Source organism: Tyto alba, unplaced genomic scaffold (assembly GCF_018691265.1).
Source record: "Tyto alba isolate M040663 unplaced genomic scaffold, T.alba_DEE_v4.0 Super-Scaffold_14, whole genome shotgun sequence".
NCBI classification, from domain to species: Eukaryota; Metazoa; Chordata; class Aves; order Strigiformes; family Tytonidae; genus Tyto; species Tyto alba.
The window spans coordinates 27,622,925-27,638,092 of record NW_024881276.1 but is presented as its reverse complement, the minus strand read 5'-3'; the positions used below and the strand labels follow the sequence as shown (position 1 = coordinate 27,638,092).

At 38.2% G+C, this 15,168-nt stretch overlaps 1 protein-coding gene across 1 annotated transcript in view; it reads right to left on the bottom strand.

The window, feature by feature from the left end:
* Positions 1-15,168, bottom strand: part of KCNJ6 (potassium inwardly rectifying channel subfamily J member 6) — a 167,412-nt gene that overhangs the window by 116,431 nt on the left and 35,813 nt on the right. The window contains exon 2 of the mRNA XM_033011232.2: positions 284-332. Coding sequence (XP_032867123.1) covers positions 284-308 — 25 coding nt within the window. The 5' untranslated portion in view covers positions 309-332. The remainder of the gene's footprint in view (positions 1-283; positions 333-15,168) is intronic.

The window sequence follows — 15,168 nt, the reverse complement described above, 5'->3', positions numbered from 1 at the left end:
AGGTCAGGCTCATGAAAACAAACACATAGTAGCTGCTTTGCTGGATTTAGGTCCAAACCCAGATGATTTAAACTGCATGAGATAAATAGCAGTCCTTGGTTTGGGGATTCTTTTTTTTTTTTTTTTTTTTTAAAGAGTGGAATGATTTATGATGAAGTTAGGAGTGAAGACAGGGATGAATGAGATCCCTGAATGCAAGCACTATTTTCTGGTTTTGTGGTATTATGTAAGGGAGGGGGACAGATGGAAAAAGAAAGTGGTTGAACTTCCTATTTGTACTCACTCATCGACTCTGTCAATTTGGCCATCTCTGTTTCTCTTTTGGGCTTCTCCTGGGGGAACAGACAAAATAAAAAACAAACATATGTATATATAATATATATAAAAATATAAATACACTTGAGTGCAAGTGGCAATGTCAGGGAAGGACATTAATCTTTTATATATTTCTACTTTATTAGGGATTTAAATTTACTTCTAAATAACCTGCACCTCTGGGGGCTTTTTTCTTGTAGTCTCTGGATTGTATCAACTATGAAGTGTGAAACATATTTATTTCTCTGTATGTGTGTATGTGAGTAATTGAAGCTTTTCAATCAAAGTGATAATGGAAGAGGAAAACCTCTTCTGTGTTTTGTGCTATGCACTAAAATTTGCAAGTGCATTAGGACTTCTTGACAAAAGATATGAAAATGACCGTCCCACAAAACAGATATGCTGAAGGAAAGCAAGCATTTATCTATAAATAAATAAATTTCATATGGAAGCTGGAGTGAGTGGTATGGTACTGGTCTGACACTGAAATAAACTGACTGAAGTACTGCTTCATTTATTTCTTTGAAACATGAGGGATTCCCAATCAAACCTGCTTGTATTTGTCACTTGTTTTTTTGCATAATTTTTTAAATCTAATTTTGTTTTCCCATTTCAGACACTTCTTGTAGATGTTATAACTAAGCTTGCTTTGACAGAAGCTTGGGTCAATCAAGAGCCTTTGGATTTGGTGGAATTTCCTCTTACAGGGACCAGTGCCCCAAAACATGCCTTAGCCAGAGCAATGGAGGCTGGGTCCAGCCTCCTGGTTTCAGAGCCAGTCTGGGCTGAATTAAGACAGTCAGCCCTTCAAAGACCTTTAAACTCTAATTATCTGGTTTTGAGAAGATTCAGGGGGGCTGCTCTCACCCTTATGATCCCTAAAACTATACAAGCATCTTTGGTGACTAAGTTCTGGCCCTGTGGGTAAGCAGAGCTAGTGGGTACTTGTCTCTTTCTTCACAACCATCTTCAAAATGCAAACAGCCCAGACGTTCACTAGTTTTAGCCACAGCTGACAAGTTCAGTTGGAAGAGCCAAAGGGAAAAGGGCTTGGTGTCAACACTTAGTAATGGTTGTGAGAGCCTGCCTCCACCTCTGTTGAGGCTGTGAGAGAGGGTCTTGTGGCCCATGGGTTTGCAGATGTTAGCTCCTGATCCAAGCAACTTTTTTCCCCAAAAACCTTAGCAGAGGAGAGAATTTCCTTCAAAATATGACTTAAATGGGCAGCAATGCCAAACAGATGCCCCCTACCCCCTATCTCAGCTTTGGGACAAGGTGGGGGATTTCTGGGCAGGGTGGCCTGCAGTAGCTACTGAAATGGCTGGGGACAGTATTCAGCATGGTAGCATCTCTCTTTGGCTGCATCTGTACCAACAAACAGCACTGGGACAAGCCACTGGTTGAGAATGGTGTGAGAATGGCCCCTGCCAGGTGTTATTTGACAGTATAGATGTAGTCTTCCAGTGCTATTTGGCCATGACATGAGCAGACCCTGCTGCAGAGGTGCCAGGCTGTCACAAGAGTTACCCTTCCTTCTTTATTTAAAAGAGTAGGAACATCTCATGACTTCTGAGAAAGTGAGGTCTGTCCATCTCTGTCTTATCCCAGTGCTGGTTGGTGCAAAAAATTCTACAAGAAATATTTTTTATACCAAACATGCTACTACTTGCACTTCAGAAAGCTTGACTTCTGCTAACAAAAAGCTCACATTTCAGAGTAATAGGGAACATTGGAATGCATGAAATGAGCAGATAATGTTTCACAACTGTATGCATATCCCTTAGAGCATTTCATATTAAGAGAAAGGTTTAAGGTTATGTCCTGAATATGTGGTGAGTTTAATGCCCTAAGCCACTCTGATAACGTAGCATTCAGCATCAGATTCATGCATTACTATGAAAGTAAAAAAGAAGGAAGAAAGAAATAGCACAAGAGTGCCAGTTTAAGGAAAAAAAAGTCTTATATGGCATTTTCTTGCATGGTATTAATCATCAAAGGAAAGCACAGTACTATGAAAATCAGTAATTTTGTCCATGTTGCTTTATAATGTGACCTTAAGACACCTCCTTCCACTAGAGAACTTAAAGTTTATCAAGAATGAACAGTTGGGTAAGATCAGTGTTGAGCCCTGAAGATGGAAGACTGGATTTATTAGACTAATAACAAGCTTTATTTTTAAATATTAATACTTTGCTCTTGCATATTATTAAATACTTTTTACGAATTATGAGGTCTATCATAAGGACCTAGGAGACTAGAATGTCATTTCCTTTTAAAGTGAAAGGATTAAATACAATATATAAGGAGAAGGTTATGAGTTTTTGAGCCTCTCAGTTCTGCTAATGATAAAATATTTGTTTTGACGAAGCTGGTAAAGTCAAGCACTAACAATGTACTTCTTCCTCCAGTAATGGCCTGAGACCACTGACAGGTAAACACAGAAACATTTACACATACAGAGACTGCATACCTTCACTGCAGCAGTTAACAGATTAAAGAAGAAAGCTAAGGTTCTCAGGCTTAAGATACTGTCACCTGTGTGAATTTCCCTATCAGAGAGACAACATGAAATGGCAGACATGGTACAGCTAATTGCTGCATTTTAAAATACTGAGAGGGTTTGGTTTACTTTTAATAAGAAAAATGACCAGGATTACTGAAGTTCTAATGTTCTTGCTTTAGAAGATAAAGGTGCTCTTGTATAAATGTTGTTTTTCAATAGGACAGGTTCAAAAATGACATCCCATTTTCCAGGTATTTTCTTGAAAATAATAATCTTTTTTACTGTTATCACTGAAGTTTAGAATCTGCATGAAATTATTCTCTCATTTTTTGCATTTTTCCCTTTCTCCAATGATCACTAGTATGTGTGCACATACACACTATGAAGTTCTTCTGGAAACTAAGCAAATTTTTCCACTTGTCTATTTTATCAAAATGGCATGTTTTAAAAAAATTTTGAACACTACTAAATTAGGGTTTGGATGGTAGATGAAGAAGGAATTCCATCTTTTCTGAAAGAATTTCAAACAGAATAACTTGGTGAAAAAAAATCCATACTTTTGGTCCTGTCTTTATCAGATGCAATTTTGAATACAGACTGACATCACAGTAAGACTTGCCTTCTTTTCTTTAAAAAAAAAAAAACAGCCCAAACATTCCAATGTATCTTTTCAGGACAGAACTTGTCTTTAAGGGCGGACTGTGGCAAGAATTGCCACATCAGAAAGCCCATAAAGAAAAGCAGGCCTTATTTTTAATCTCTTCTAACACAGTGAGTCTCATAACTTTTTTTTTGTAGCTATGTAGTCAGCATGGAATGCTTTCTGCAGGGGTTTGACTCCATGGGCTGTTGCTGACAGTGTACCTGTTCTGAGGCCAAGAGCCCAAATCTTCCACAAGGTTAGAGGAGCAGCAGAGACAGACTGCTCTATTAAGAGACTGGATTGTGTGCAGATGTGTGCTACCCTTGCATACCTGTGTGAGATGGCTACAGTCTTCCTGAGTGCATAAGAAGCAAGAAATCTTGTTCTTCCTACTTTCAGTGGTATTCACGTAAAGTGCAAGTGGTAGATGATATTGTTGTGATGCAAGAAGGGATGTGTGAAATGCAAATTGGTATGGGAAGCATGCTAATTTCAACTAGTAAAAACGCCTATTTAAAATGCTTCTGAATACTTTTTGCACTGTTGGTGAGGTCTTTCATTCAGCTGAGGGTGTAAGAAAGCTGCAAGCTCTCTTTTTCTAGTGGAGCCTTTTTCCCCCTTACCTATACCCTGACCCTTTTTTTTTTTTTTTTTTTTCTTTTTAGCTCCGTGCCTGGGCTTAGTTTATTTTGAAGAATTTGGTTGACACTGTTGTGAAATTTAAACATTATTATCAACTTATGGTGCCTTTTCTTGCTGAATAGTCAGATAGATTTAAAGATACTTCCTTTCTATATGCTTCCTTAAGGCAAAGGAACAGTTGTCCAATCCTACAATATCTCGAGACTGTGGTGTCCTGTCTTCCACTGAATTTAATCTCAAATTATTATTATATTGTTGCAACATTCATGGGTTTAATGTGACATTCTAAGTGCCCACACAGAAAGTGTGGCCTCCACATCACTCTTTCACTTCTCAACCAAAGAAAATTAGGCACCTTTGTACAAAGCTCTCCTTGCCTGACTTCTCATGCTGCCCAGTCTGCCATAGGTTCTGTCACAGATCACATAAGAAGATGTCAGTGGTGCCAACAAGGCAGTGCAGACTTAACATTTTCAGTGTCATGCATGAGCAGAGAGTGAGGATTGCATCAAATTCCAGGTGGGAATCAGCACATGGAGTACTTAGGTCACTTGTCTTGTAAGGAAAAATTCTTGGGCAAGAGAGTGCATGATCTTCCTGTAATTTTTCTGGGTACATCCTGTAACATGGGTACATCCTGTAACATCCTCTTCAGTGGGTGTTAGCTTCAACTGGCACAAATTGATGGTATCATTATATTTGTTTTGTTTGTTTACTGCATGACTGAAACTTCTGTACTTTTTCCAGTTCACAAGTGCAGAATGCACTGACATGCTAGGAATCTATTGAAGTAATCTAGAAGTTTGGCTAAAATTTCTAATAGTATTTTGTCAGACGTGCTGGATGAGCTATGGATCACAACTTAGATACATTAGATTCATTACACATACTTTTCGTGAAGTTTTGTTACTTTTGAAATTAATTCAGTGGCAAATCCCTAGTAATTTAATTGATATATCCTTTAAGGCAATAGCTGTTCAATCACTAAATGCAAATTCAGTGAGCAAGAAGCAAAGGAGAACTTTTCCTGAAATTTTAGCTTAGAGTAATCTATCTTGGAATATCTTAAATTGCTTTTCAAACTACATGGAAATGGTGTTACATTTGAAACACTATTAAATGAGAATAATAGAATTTAATTTTGCATAGTGTCTTTCATACTTGTGACATCCTCAAATGCTTTACAGTAATGAATTAGATACTGGTTGTTAGGCAATGGTGTGTAGGCAAATGCAGGACTCATTACGTGTTATTCATTTTAGCAATAGCCTACACTCAGCTCTCGAAAGCATAGCTTATTTTAAGTGGAGATGAATTGTTAGAAGGAGTTAGAGCTCTTCCTTTTGAAAAACACCATAGGAACTTTAATTTCTATCTGGAAACATATCCAACAAAGGGAAAAAAATAGCTTAATATCCCATCTTTAGGACCTCTAACGATGAGATGCACTGTGTTATTGCATTATTTAACTATTACTAAAATTCAAGCTGTATGTAAGACTTGCCTGGATTTATGGGAGTTGCTTTTCATGCTTTCCTGTCCAAAGCTAAAAAATAGTGTATATGTATTGTTTATTTTTATTATTCTGTCTTGTCCTTCCCAAGAAAGGTGGTTGGTCCCACTTGCCTGTTTTGTCTTTTCTTCTAGAATTAGCTCTTGGGTTGGGACTGTAATGACTGTACTTGTGCAGGACCCAGCACAGTGTGATCTCAAGCAAATTGGCTTCATCCTCAGCTCTAAAGGTGAGAATACTAGCAAGTAATCTGCATTCCCTTTGAGTGATCCCAGCATTTGAATGGCTAAGAATACATTTCAGAGGACTATCCTGTGCTTGGCACAAGATGTGATTTCAGTTTGCATCAGTTGGAATGAGCTTAAAATACAGTATTTGAATAGATGGAGTAAGTAGAGTTCACCGAGGGTGTACCTTAGCTGGGTTCACTAAAGATATCAAGCAGTAAGGGTGAGTATGGCTCATTAATGTGTTCAGATGTCATAAGGCACTCTCAGTAGCTCTGATATAAGATGCTTTACATGGAGGAAATTTGCATTAACAGCAGGAGGAACTGAATTTATTTCTCTGGGTTCTAGAACACAGTTTTTACATCTCATAGTTTTTAGTTAACTTACTCATCATTCACACTTGGTCTGTGAAATATGTATGGAAAAATCTCTGTTTTTTTCCAGGCAGAAAATCAAGCAGCAATTCTAGAGAAGCTTGTCAACTCCCCTCAGGCTTGAGATGCAAAGCTCACAGAGTCATGTATTAAATCCATTGCAAATACGTTGTCATTCTCTAACTATGAGGAACAAATATTCACATATTAAACAGTGGGGATGGCACGTTATGGTTCTGAGGGTAGGAAATCTTTCTTTATGCAACAGCATAAATAAATGTTACTGACTGCTGTTGAGTATGTACAAACATTTTGTAATATACTTGCATCTACCAGAACACAAATAAATAAAAAATTGTTTGAACAAGATAAGGGGAGCTTGAAGAAGAGAGAATATTCATATATATGAAACAAAAAAAAAAAAAAAAGAAAAGAAAGAAAGACTTTATGTTTTTTGCATTTTAAGTAAGATCTAAGTTGTAGTAAGTCTCAAGTTCTCAGTTTTTCTTAAATAACATAAAGAACTTCACATTATGAAACTATTAAAATTGATTGCAGAGAACATGAATATAAAAAAATATTTTAAAAATCCTATCTCTGGCAGAAAACCTCAGAACTACAGGCATTTAAGTGTCCTTAATTTATTGTGATGATGGTGCCAGAAGATGAAGAGTATTTTATGAACAATTATGTTTTACATTTTTATGCTGTTAAATACTTGTTGCTTCTGCTGTCAACCGTAGACAAGTCACTTAAGCATTAATATGAAATGGCCATTAAAGAACTAATGGGAACATTACACAGTGATAAGTTAATAAAGAAATATTTTGGGTATCTAAAAGATCAAATGTGGAAGTTAAGTAATTTCGTGGTATTATTACATGATTAAAGGCAAGTGTATTTTCTTAGTTTCTTTGCTCTAGAGGGTGAAGTATACCACCTGAAATTTCATCTCCCATTACAGAGACCTTACAGAAAGTCTGAAGATTTATTTGATTCCCTCAGATCCCAGTAAAAGTAGATCTCTTCTAAAACAATGAGCTGGGTTGACTAAACACTAGGAGACCTTCCACTTCTGTATTCTGTACTCTGACAGCCAACAAACTATATGTACTGCTTGCTTTTGAGAAGCTCAGCTTGGGTGTTCTGACAAATTATGGATGAACGTAATTGCAATAGAGTGTTTAAGTCTTACATACAACATTTCTAGCCTATATTGTGAAACTAAGCAAGTGTAAGTATAAGCTGAAAATCAAGAAGAATATCCTGGCAACAAAGTGATGTAGTGATGCTATACTAAAAAGGTTGGAAAGCTTTTTACTTAGGGCTGTTAAAACTACATTGGACAAACCAGCATGAATTACATCTCAGCAAATGATCTTCAAGACAGAGTGGATAATCTTAGATATGCTTTGTCATCTAAATCTCCAGACTGCAGGTAGGCTGGCTGCGTACAATTAATGCATGGTGAAAAGCTTTATAATCAGTGGAGATGTTCTTACTAATTCAAAGACCTTTGGATCAAACTCTTAAGAAACTGTTATTTTCCTTTTTATGTCATAATTCATTAATATATTTTGAATTCTAATAGAAGAAATGTAAGTTATCTTGAGATAACAGCACCTACCTTATTTTAAAAAGTTGTTAGAAACACAAAAGAGGAGATTTACCATAGAAAAGAGACTTAAAAATGCCTATCCAATCTTTTAATCTGTTAATAATGCATATGTTTAATTTTTCATTAGCTCACTGTTTCTGTGCCCCTCCCAAAGGGAAAATCTCATCTGGTCATTTGTGTTCTTATAGCATTCAATTCCATATTTCAATATTTCAATAACTAATCTAGAAACCATTATTTAAACTTTTTAAGAGAATAATGACCTAATAAAGTATGCTTTGTTTATTACTTGCCTTGATGCATTGTAAAAATAACTCATAACTGAATAGAACAGATCAACTATTTCAAAATTGAACCTATTTCCTCAGGTACCTTGTGAGACTGAAATGATGAACATACAACTAAGGTAACTGACATTTTTCTTTGTTTTGTGTTATGATCACATTCGTTCAATGAAAGTTCTTAAACAAGAACTGTCTTCAGTGTCAGATTTGGCTCCAATTGAATAATAACGAAGTATCTCACAGTTTCCAATTTTAGCAGCCTTTTGTTGTTAAACCTATTTAAAAATTTTCTTCAAAAGCAGTTATGTTGAAAAAGAACAGGTAATGTGTCAGATGATGCAAAAATGCTAATAATGAAAATACCTCCCTGTCCTACTGAAAAATAACTGAAAATACCTCACATTTACTACTCCTTGAGACAAAAATTGAGTTTTTGGGTGCTTATGCTGATATTAAGGCTGGCCTACATGGAACTGCAAAAGCATTAAAAGAAGAGAAATGCTGAGGTAAACCATCCTTTCTGAATTTAAGAACTGAGACATTGTTCTCAAGTTGGTGTCTTCCACACAGAAAAATCAGAAAATGAGAGTCTAGCACTTTCCATATGGTTACTTTGTTATCCGTGACCTTCCTACCTTAGGGTGAAATACCATCTTTCCCCAAATGCACAAAGTCACAACCCTGGCCTTCGATATGCCAGCTTTTCAGAGCTAATGAAGATAATAATAGGAGCTGCAGCAGAAACAGTCAAAACAGGGACCTTCAGACATATGGCTTGGGGTTAGCCAGTTGTCTCAAGTAGGTGAATCCCTGGTGGAAGTGCTCAACTTATTAGAAATACAGCTAACATGATTAAATCAGACTAAATGCTTGTTATATAGCTAAAGACAGGGGGTATGAAGCACCGTCTTTCTGAAATTGCTGTGGTATTGACTATTGTCTTTCTGCTGTGCTAAAGGTTTGCTCCTACCCTTCACCTCCCATTCTCCTCACCTCCACATACTGTTTCTTCTTCTTCTTCTTTCTTGTCTTATCCAGCCCATCACCTTTCCTAAAATGCTCTCTCCCTTCCCTTTTCTCTCCATCTAACTTTATAACTAACCTTCCTTCTCCCTCTCTTCACACTCTCCCACACTTCTAAAAAGAACGGTTGTGAAACTAGCACACTGTTTGTTGCTATCACACGGTGCATGCCTCCCTCTCTACCCCTCAAACCCACGCGTACTATCTTATCTAAATAGACTGTACATCTCTGAGGCAGGGACTGTCTACTGCTTGAACTGCACAGGCTCAATCATAGCATCACCCCAAGTCTTTAGATGGTGTGGTGATGTTCTTATTTTAATAATGTGTACAATATTATTATATAATACATGATCATAAATGACAGACAAGTGTAAAATGTTCATTAATAAAACCACAGAACAGGGTGAAAATCACTGCACTGTTGCTTCTGCCATTCTTCTGGTAGTTAAACCAAGCTGACAAAGGGTTTTGACTGTTGTTGGAGACTCATGCTTGTTGTCGGCTGAGACTAGAGATAACATTCATGTTTATTGTTTCAAACTAAAACCAAAGGCTGTTTTCTGTAAGGGAATGCCATCTTGGCACAGTGCAATGCTGCCTAGATGTCCCCAAGCAGCCTCTAAAAGAACAATAACTGTCAACAAGCAAATTAGTCTGCAAGAGCCTTGCACTAATAGAACTGCGCTGCTAGTACCTGAGTTAGCTTTTTACCTAGATATGTTTTGTATTGTGCTACGTAGACATCTGTATTGCCTCTTGGGGACTGAATACATTTTAACTGGAAAATCTGGACAAATTCTGTGTGAACGAGACTAAAGATTTACAAGTCAGACACAGCAAATCTATGTGTTCCTCAGATAGTACAGCTAATTGCACTTTATATGCAGTGCCGTATAATGGAGAGGGTTCAAAATGTACTAGCTTCCGTTCTCTCTAAGTTTAACCACCCCCAAAATAATATATATGGTGATAGTGATAAAAGGTTAGCTCATGAAGCTAGCCATTTCTGTTGCTTTTGATCTAATTAATTGTTAACAGTAATAAAATATTAATTGCTATTAGCTTCTAAAGGGAAAAATATGTGCTCTAATAGAAATGGGATAGGATAAAGCATTTTATTCCATTACAAAGTGTCCTGGGTTTGAGTGAGTGGTAGGGTTTTTTGGTAGTAGGGGAGGGGGCTATAGGGGTGGCCCCCTGTGAGAAGATTCTCAAAGCAACCCCAGCTCCAAGTCAGCTCCACCTCTGCTCAAAAACTGAGCCAATCTGCTGTGCCTCTGCGATAACGTATTTAAGAAGGGATGTGGTGAGGAGGAGTCGGACTTGTGAGGAGTTGCGGCAGCTACATGAACACCAAGGTCAGTGGAGGAACGGAGGAAGAAAGGAGGGGGGAGGTGTGCCGGAGCAGAGACCCCCTGTATCCTGTGGTGAGACGGCAGGGTGGCCGTCCCCGCCACCCATGAAGATCTACGGTGGAGCAGACACTGATTTATGGCCTGTGGTTTTCGCCTAGATGATCAAGGTGCCGTGTGCCCAAAGAAGGTGGGGATCTTGTGGGAAAAGGTAGCCCCACTGTTGTAGTTCAGCACTGGGAGAATTGCAGTATGTGGGAATGTCCCACGCCGGAGCAGCTCAGAAAGGGCTGCAGCCCGTGGGAGGGACTCCAGTTGGAGAAAGTTGGTGACCCACACCAGAGCAGTGTGGGGAACGCTGTGGCCTGTGGGAGGGACTCATGTCAGAGGAAGTTTGTGGAGGACTGTCTCCTGTGAGAGGGGGACCACAACGGAGCAGGGGGAACATGTTCCAGAAGCTCCCCCCACTGAAGATAAAGAAAGTGGCAGCACTGACTGCACCCCCCATTCCCTGCCCCTGAGCCACTGGGGGAGGAGGTAGAGATATCAGGAGCAGAGCTGAGCCCGGGAAGAAGGGAAGGGTGGGGGGAAGGTGTTATCAAGATGTGGCAATGGTTCTCACTATCCTACTTTGTTATGTGTTTTTAGTGCCTGTAATAAATGTCTGGTTTTTTTTTCCCTTCCCCTAATGAGTCCGCCTTTTGCTCATGACCATAAAAGGTGAGTTTTTCCCCATCCCAGTCCTATCTCGAAACCCAAACCTGGCTCTCTGTCCCTTCTTATTGTTGGAAGAGAAGGGAGAGAGAGTGGCTGCGTGGTGTCTGGCTGCCGAACAGACTCAAACCACGACACAAAGATATCAAACTGTAATGATATTACCACTAGCAGATATATCTTCTAGGCTCCTCTGATGTACCTTGATGTGTCTAAGAAGGTTGTCCGTCACTTTCCTGAGCACTCTAAGCTCCTGTATCATACACCCTTCCCTCATTATCGCTCCAAAGGAGTCCCTGCTCCTTTGACGTTACAAAGCTCTGCCTTTTCCTTCACCTTTTTTGATCATTTTAACCCCTCTTCCCTCTTATCTGACATGCTTCCATGCATAAAGTAGTAGCAGCAGTTTATCAGAGAGCAACCTCTGGAGCTACCTATGGGCCTATGGCTTATGTGAAGGTTGAATGCTCCTGGTGTGGATGAACACCTTGCTCAGTGGTACAGAGGGAGCAGAGAGCAGGAGTATGCTCAGGCCCAGCCTGCGTATGAAAGAGTGAGGTGCTCACCTCACCCCAGAGCTGCACTAGCACAGCCAGCACCCAGAGAGGGCAATGCCAGGCATCAAAGACTCACAATAGCATCAGAGTTTTATTGCACATCAAGCACAAATTGATTATCTGATGTGAATACTTCTCAGCTTCTATCATCTTGAGTGTATTTACCTGTAAACTTAGGACAAGTCTCTTCAGTACACCAGGCACAGTGCAGGGACCTCAAACGTACTGCTGAGGTGAGCCAATACAGATACATGCTTGTGGAGGGACTGGGCTGGGAAGCAACATCACTGTAATGCTGTGAGTGGAGCTCATCAGCTTGGCCCTGGGATGTGCTGATATGACTGACATGACTGTAAGGTCTCCACTTTAAGAGGTAGGACAGTTTCTGGTAATTTGGATATAGGGGCACCATGCTGCACTGGATGGTATAGAAGTCAGAAGTCTCTAAGGTTTTTTAGTGAATTTTCTGGTTATATTATTCTAATTTTAGGTTTTCTTGGTCTTACTCTTTATTTATTTGTGGTTAACAATGGTTACCTTTTTGAGAAAAAATATTGCAGTTATCTTTCTTAACTCCGTTGTCTCCTGCATTTCAAAATTATGAGGAAGTTCATTGTTACTCAGAATTACAAATATATTTCCTAAGAGCTATTCTGTGAAATTTTAATCAAGAATAAATGTAGTCAGAAGTATTGAAATATTTTTTCTCAAATTTTTAAAACATCCTTATTTCCTATTTTAATGGTGTCTTGTCTCCTCCCCAAATTCTAGCTTATGCCCAACAATCATTCAGTTATGTGCAAACCTGGTTAATAAAAAGATAAGCACATTACAGTTCCCATACTGTCCTATTAAAATAAGTGTTCTATCACTGTGCAAAATAGATGAGATACATAAAAATCTTCTGAGATTTGCAGCTTGACTTGATTTTGATGTCTGCTGTATAATTTTTAAATGCTTAGCACTTCAGAAAACTCTAGGTAATTTAAAGCTAAATTAATCTTTACTCACAGAAAAATGGGGACAAGATTTAGTTAAGATGTTTTGTCATTTCTTGAGATCTTTTAGTTAAAATTATTTTTTTTGTTTGTTTTTAGAAAAATAAATCTCTACTAGTCAGTTGTATTACAACAGATCTGTTCCAGACTTTCCTAACAATTCAGTGGAACAGCTTGTACTGCTTTGCAAAGCCTTGATGTGCAACTTTATGGACTATTTTTCATCTCTTTCTTTTTTTGTTTCTTTCCAGAGCAATTTCAGCTGCAGAAGCCTGGAGAATGCTATCCAACATAGTCATATATACCTTGATTGTGAAATTAAGTGCAGGCAGACCTGTTACACATCTTCATGTAGCTCTGCTGTAAGTGGTCAGACCACAGGTAGACTTATTCTAGACAGAGATGTCTCAGTGCAGGGTAAAGGTTTAAGGCTCTAACTTACATTCAGGCTTTCTGTGGTATTTGAAACACCCAAAATTAAAGTGACTACCTTGGTTTGCATCCTATTTAATCAATTCTTTCCTTTTTCTGATTATACAGTAGCAACAAGATATCTTCATTTTTTCTGTCCACCCTCTGAAATCCATCCTGATGAAGCAATTCCTAAACGCAGAATGATTTTCACTTTACTAAATTGATTGCTATGTAATTACTAATTTGATGCAAGCTGGTATGAATCACGGCTACAAAGGATTTCATATCAAGCAAGTTAAAAGAACATAGTGTTTACCATTATGATTAAAATAACAATTGGAAAATTTAAAACAGGCACTCCAAACACTTACATGAGGGGAATATTATTTGTTTGGGCTTTACAAGATGGTGTGTAATTGTTTCTGCAACTGGTCAGATAAATCAGGTTTATGGAACATCACCACAATGACCCAGACCTTCCCAGGTTCCAGCTGCCAGTCTTTTTTGCAGATGGATGCTCAGTATATTGGTGCCCAGAATGGCATTTCAGTGTTACAGCCTTGGGGACCGGCCTCTGGTGAAAGGCTTCACCCAATACCTCTGAGGATCCGGTTATACCACACCAGGCTTTTCCATATAATTTCATATTTGCTTACAATCTATCCTCATGAAAAATATAATTTACCTTCAACTTTTCTAGAAACAGTATAATTCAGTTTTAATATAAAATTTGAATTTGCATTTATGCTACTGAAGGAAGTTGCTGATGTGTGTAAGTCCCAGGACCAACATTTATTACTGCTTTTTTTCCTTCATGTAAAATGAAAGAAAACAAAATTTTCCCTCTCACAGTTCTCTGTCTTCCTCATTTTTATGAAATACATTCTTTTAAAGTTTGGTGCTGCTTTTCACTGTGTCAACAATTACTGCTACTTTGTGGTGAGTGTCCAAATTTTCCAAGCTACCAAAAGTTTTCTGATCCCATTATAGGTGTGGGTGATGAATACCTTTGGAAATTAGGCCCTGAGTGTTTTAATAGAGTCATTATCCCTGTATGTTGTCAAAACAACTAGACCCTTTCAGTGATTCAGATCCAAATGGAAAAAACCATTCCAAATTACAATAAATGTCGGTACATGCAATTATCATCACAGAAGGCACTTCAGTTTCCATGCTCGTTTAGTCATGTTTTTCTCAGCTGAGCCTGCCAACAAGGGTACTAATTAATGTTTTTTCTAATGTGGACACCTGCCCATTAGGAGCTACCAATTCTTTGTATATAGAGAAAGCTGTCAGATGGTAATTACCATTTGTTTTCTGCTTTTCAGGTCTCCGAAGGAGAAGTTTTTCTCACATTATCAAACAGGCATGAGACCTCTACCACCTTTGGGTAATTTTTAATTTCCTGCTTAGAAGGGGTTCATTTGGTGCTTTTTTTTTTTGTTGTTGTTGTTTTCTATGGGTTCTATTTGACTTTATCCACAAGGTCACATCATTTCCAAAATCACTTATTTTGTGATTTTAGGGGAATTTTAGATTCAAGGAGAAAGAAATTATTACCATATTACTAAACTGGTCCAGAAAATTACTTTGGCATTCCAAACACATAATTAACAGTAGTCAAGAACTAATGGGTTTATCACATCGCAGCTTCACTTCCAGGAAATTTATACAGAGTATTTAACCCCAGCACTTCATAATTATCTTATGCTTCCTTATTTGAAAAGAGAAACACCTCACTGCAATTCTTTAGTGAATAAAATCTGTCTTACTAATTTGAGACTCCCAAGCTGCACTCTTCAGCAATTTTATCATGATTTAAAATCCTTTCTTCATTCTGCCTAGCACAATACAGTACATTCTTTACTAGAATGTTATGCACAGTATCTTCATTAGTGAAAGTCATGATATCAATCTGAGCTAGATCAGAGAAATTGAAAAGCCCCTCAAACCATCTACCTATTCCCCACCCTGTCTCCCCTCTG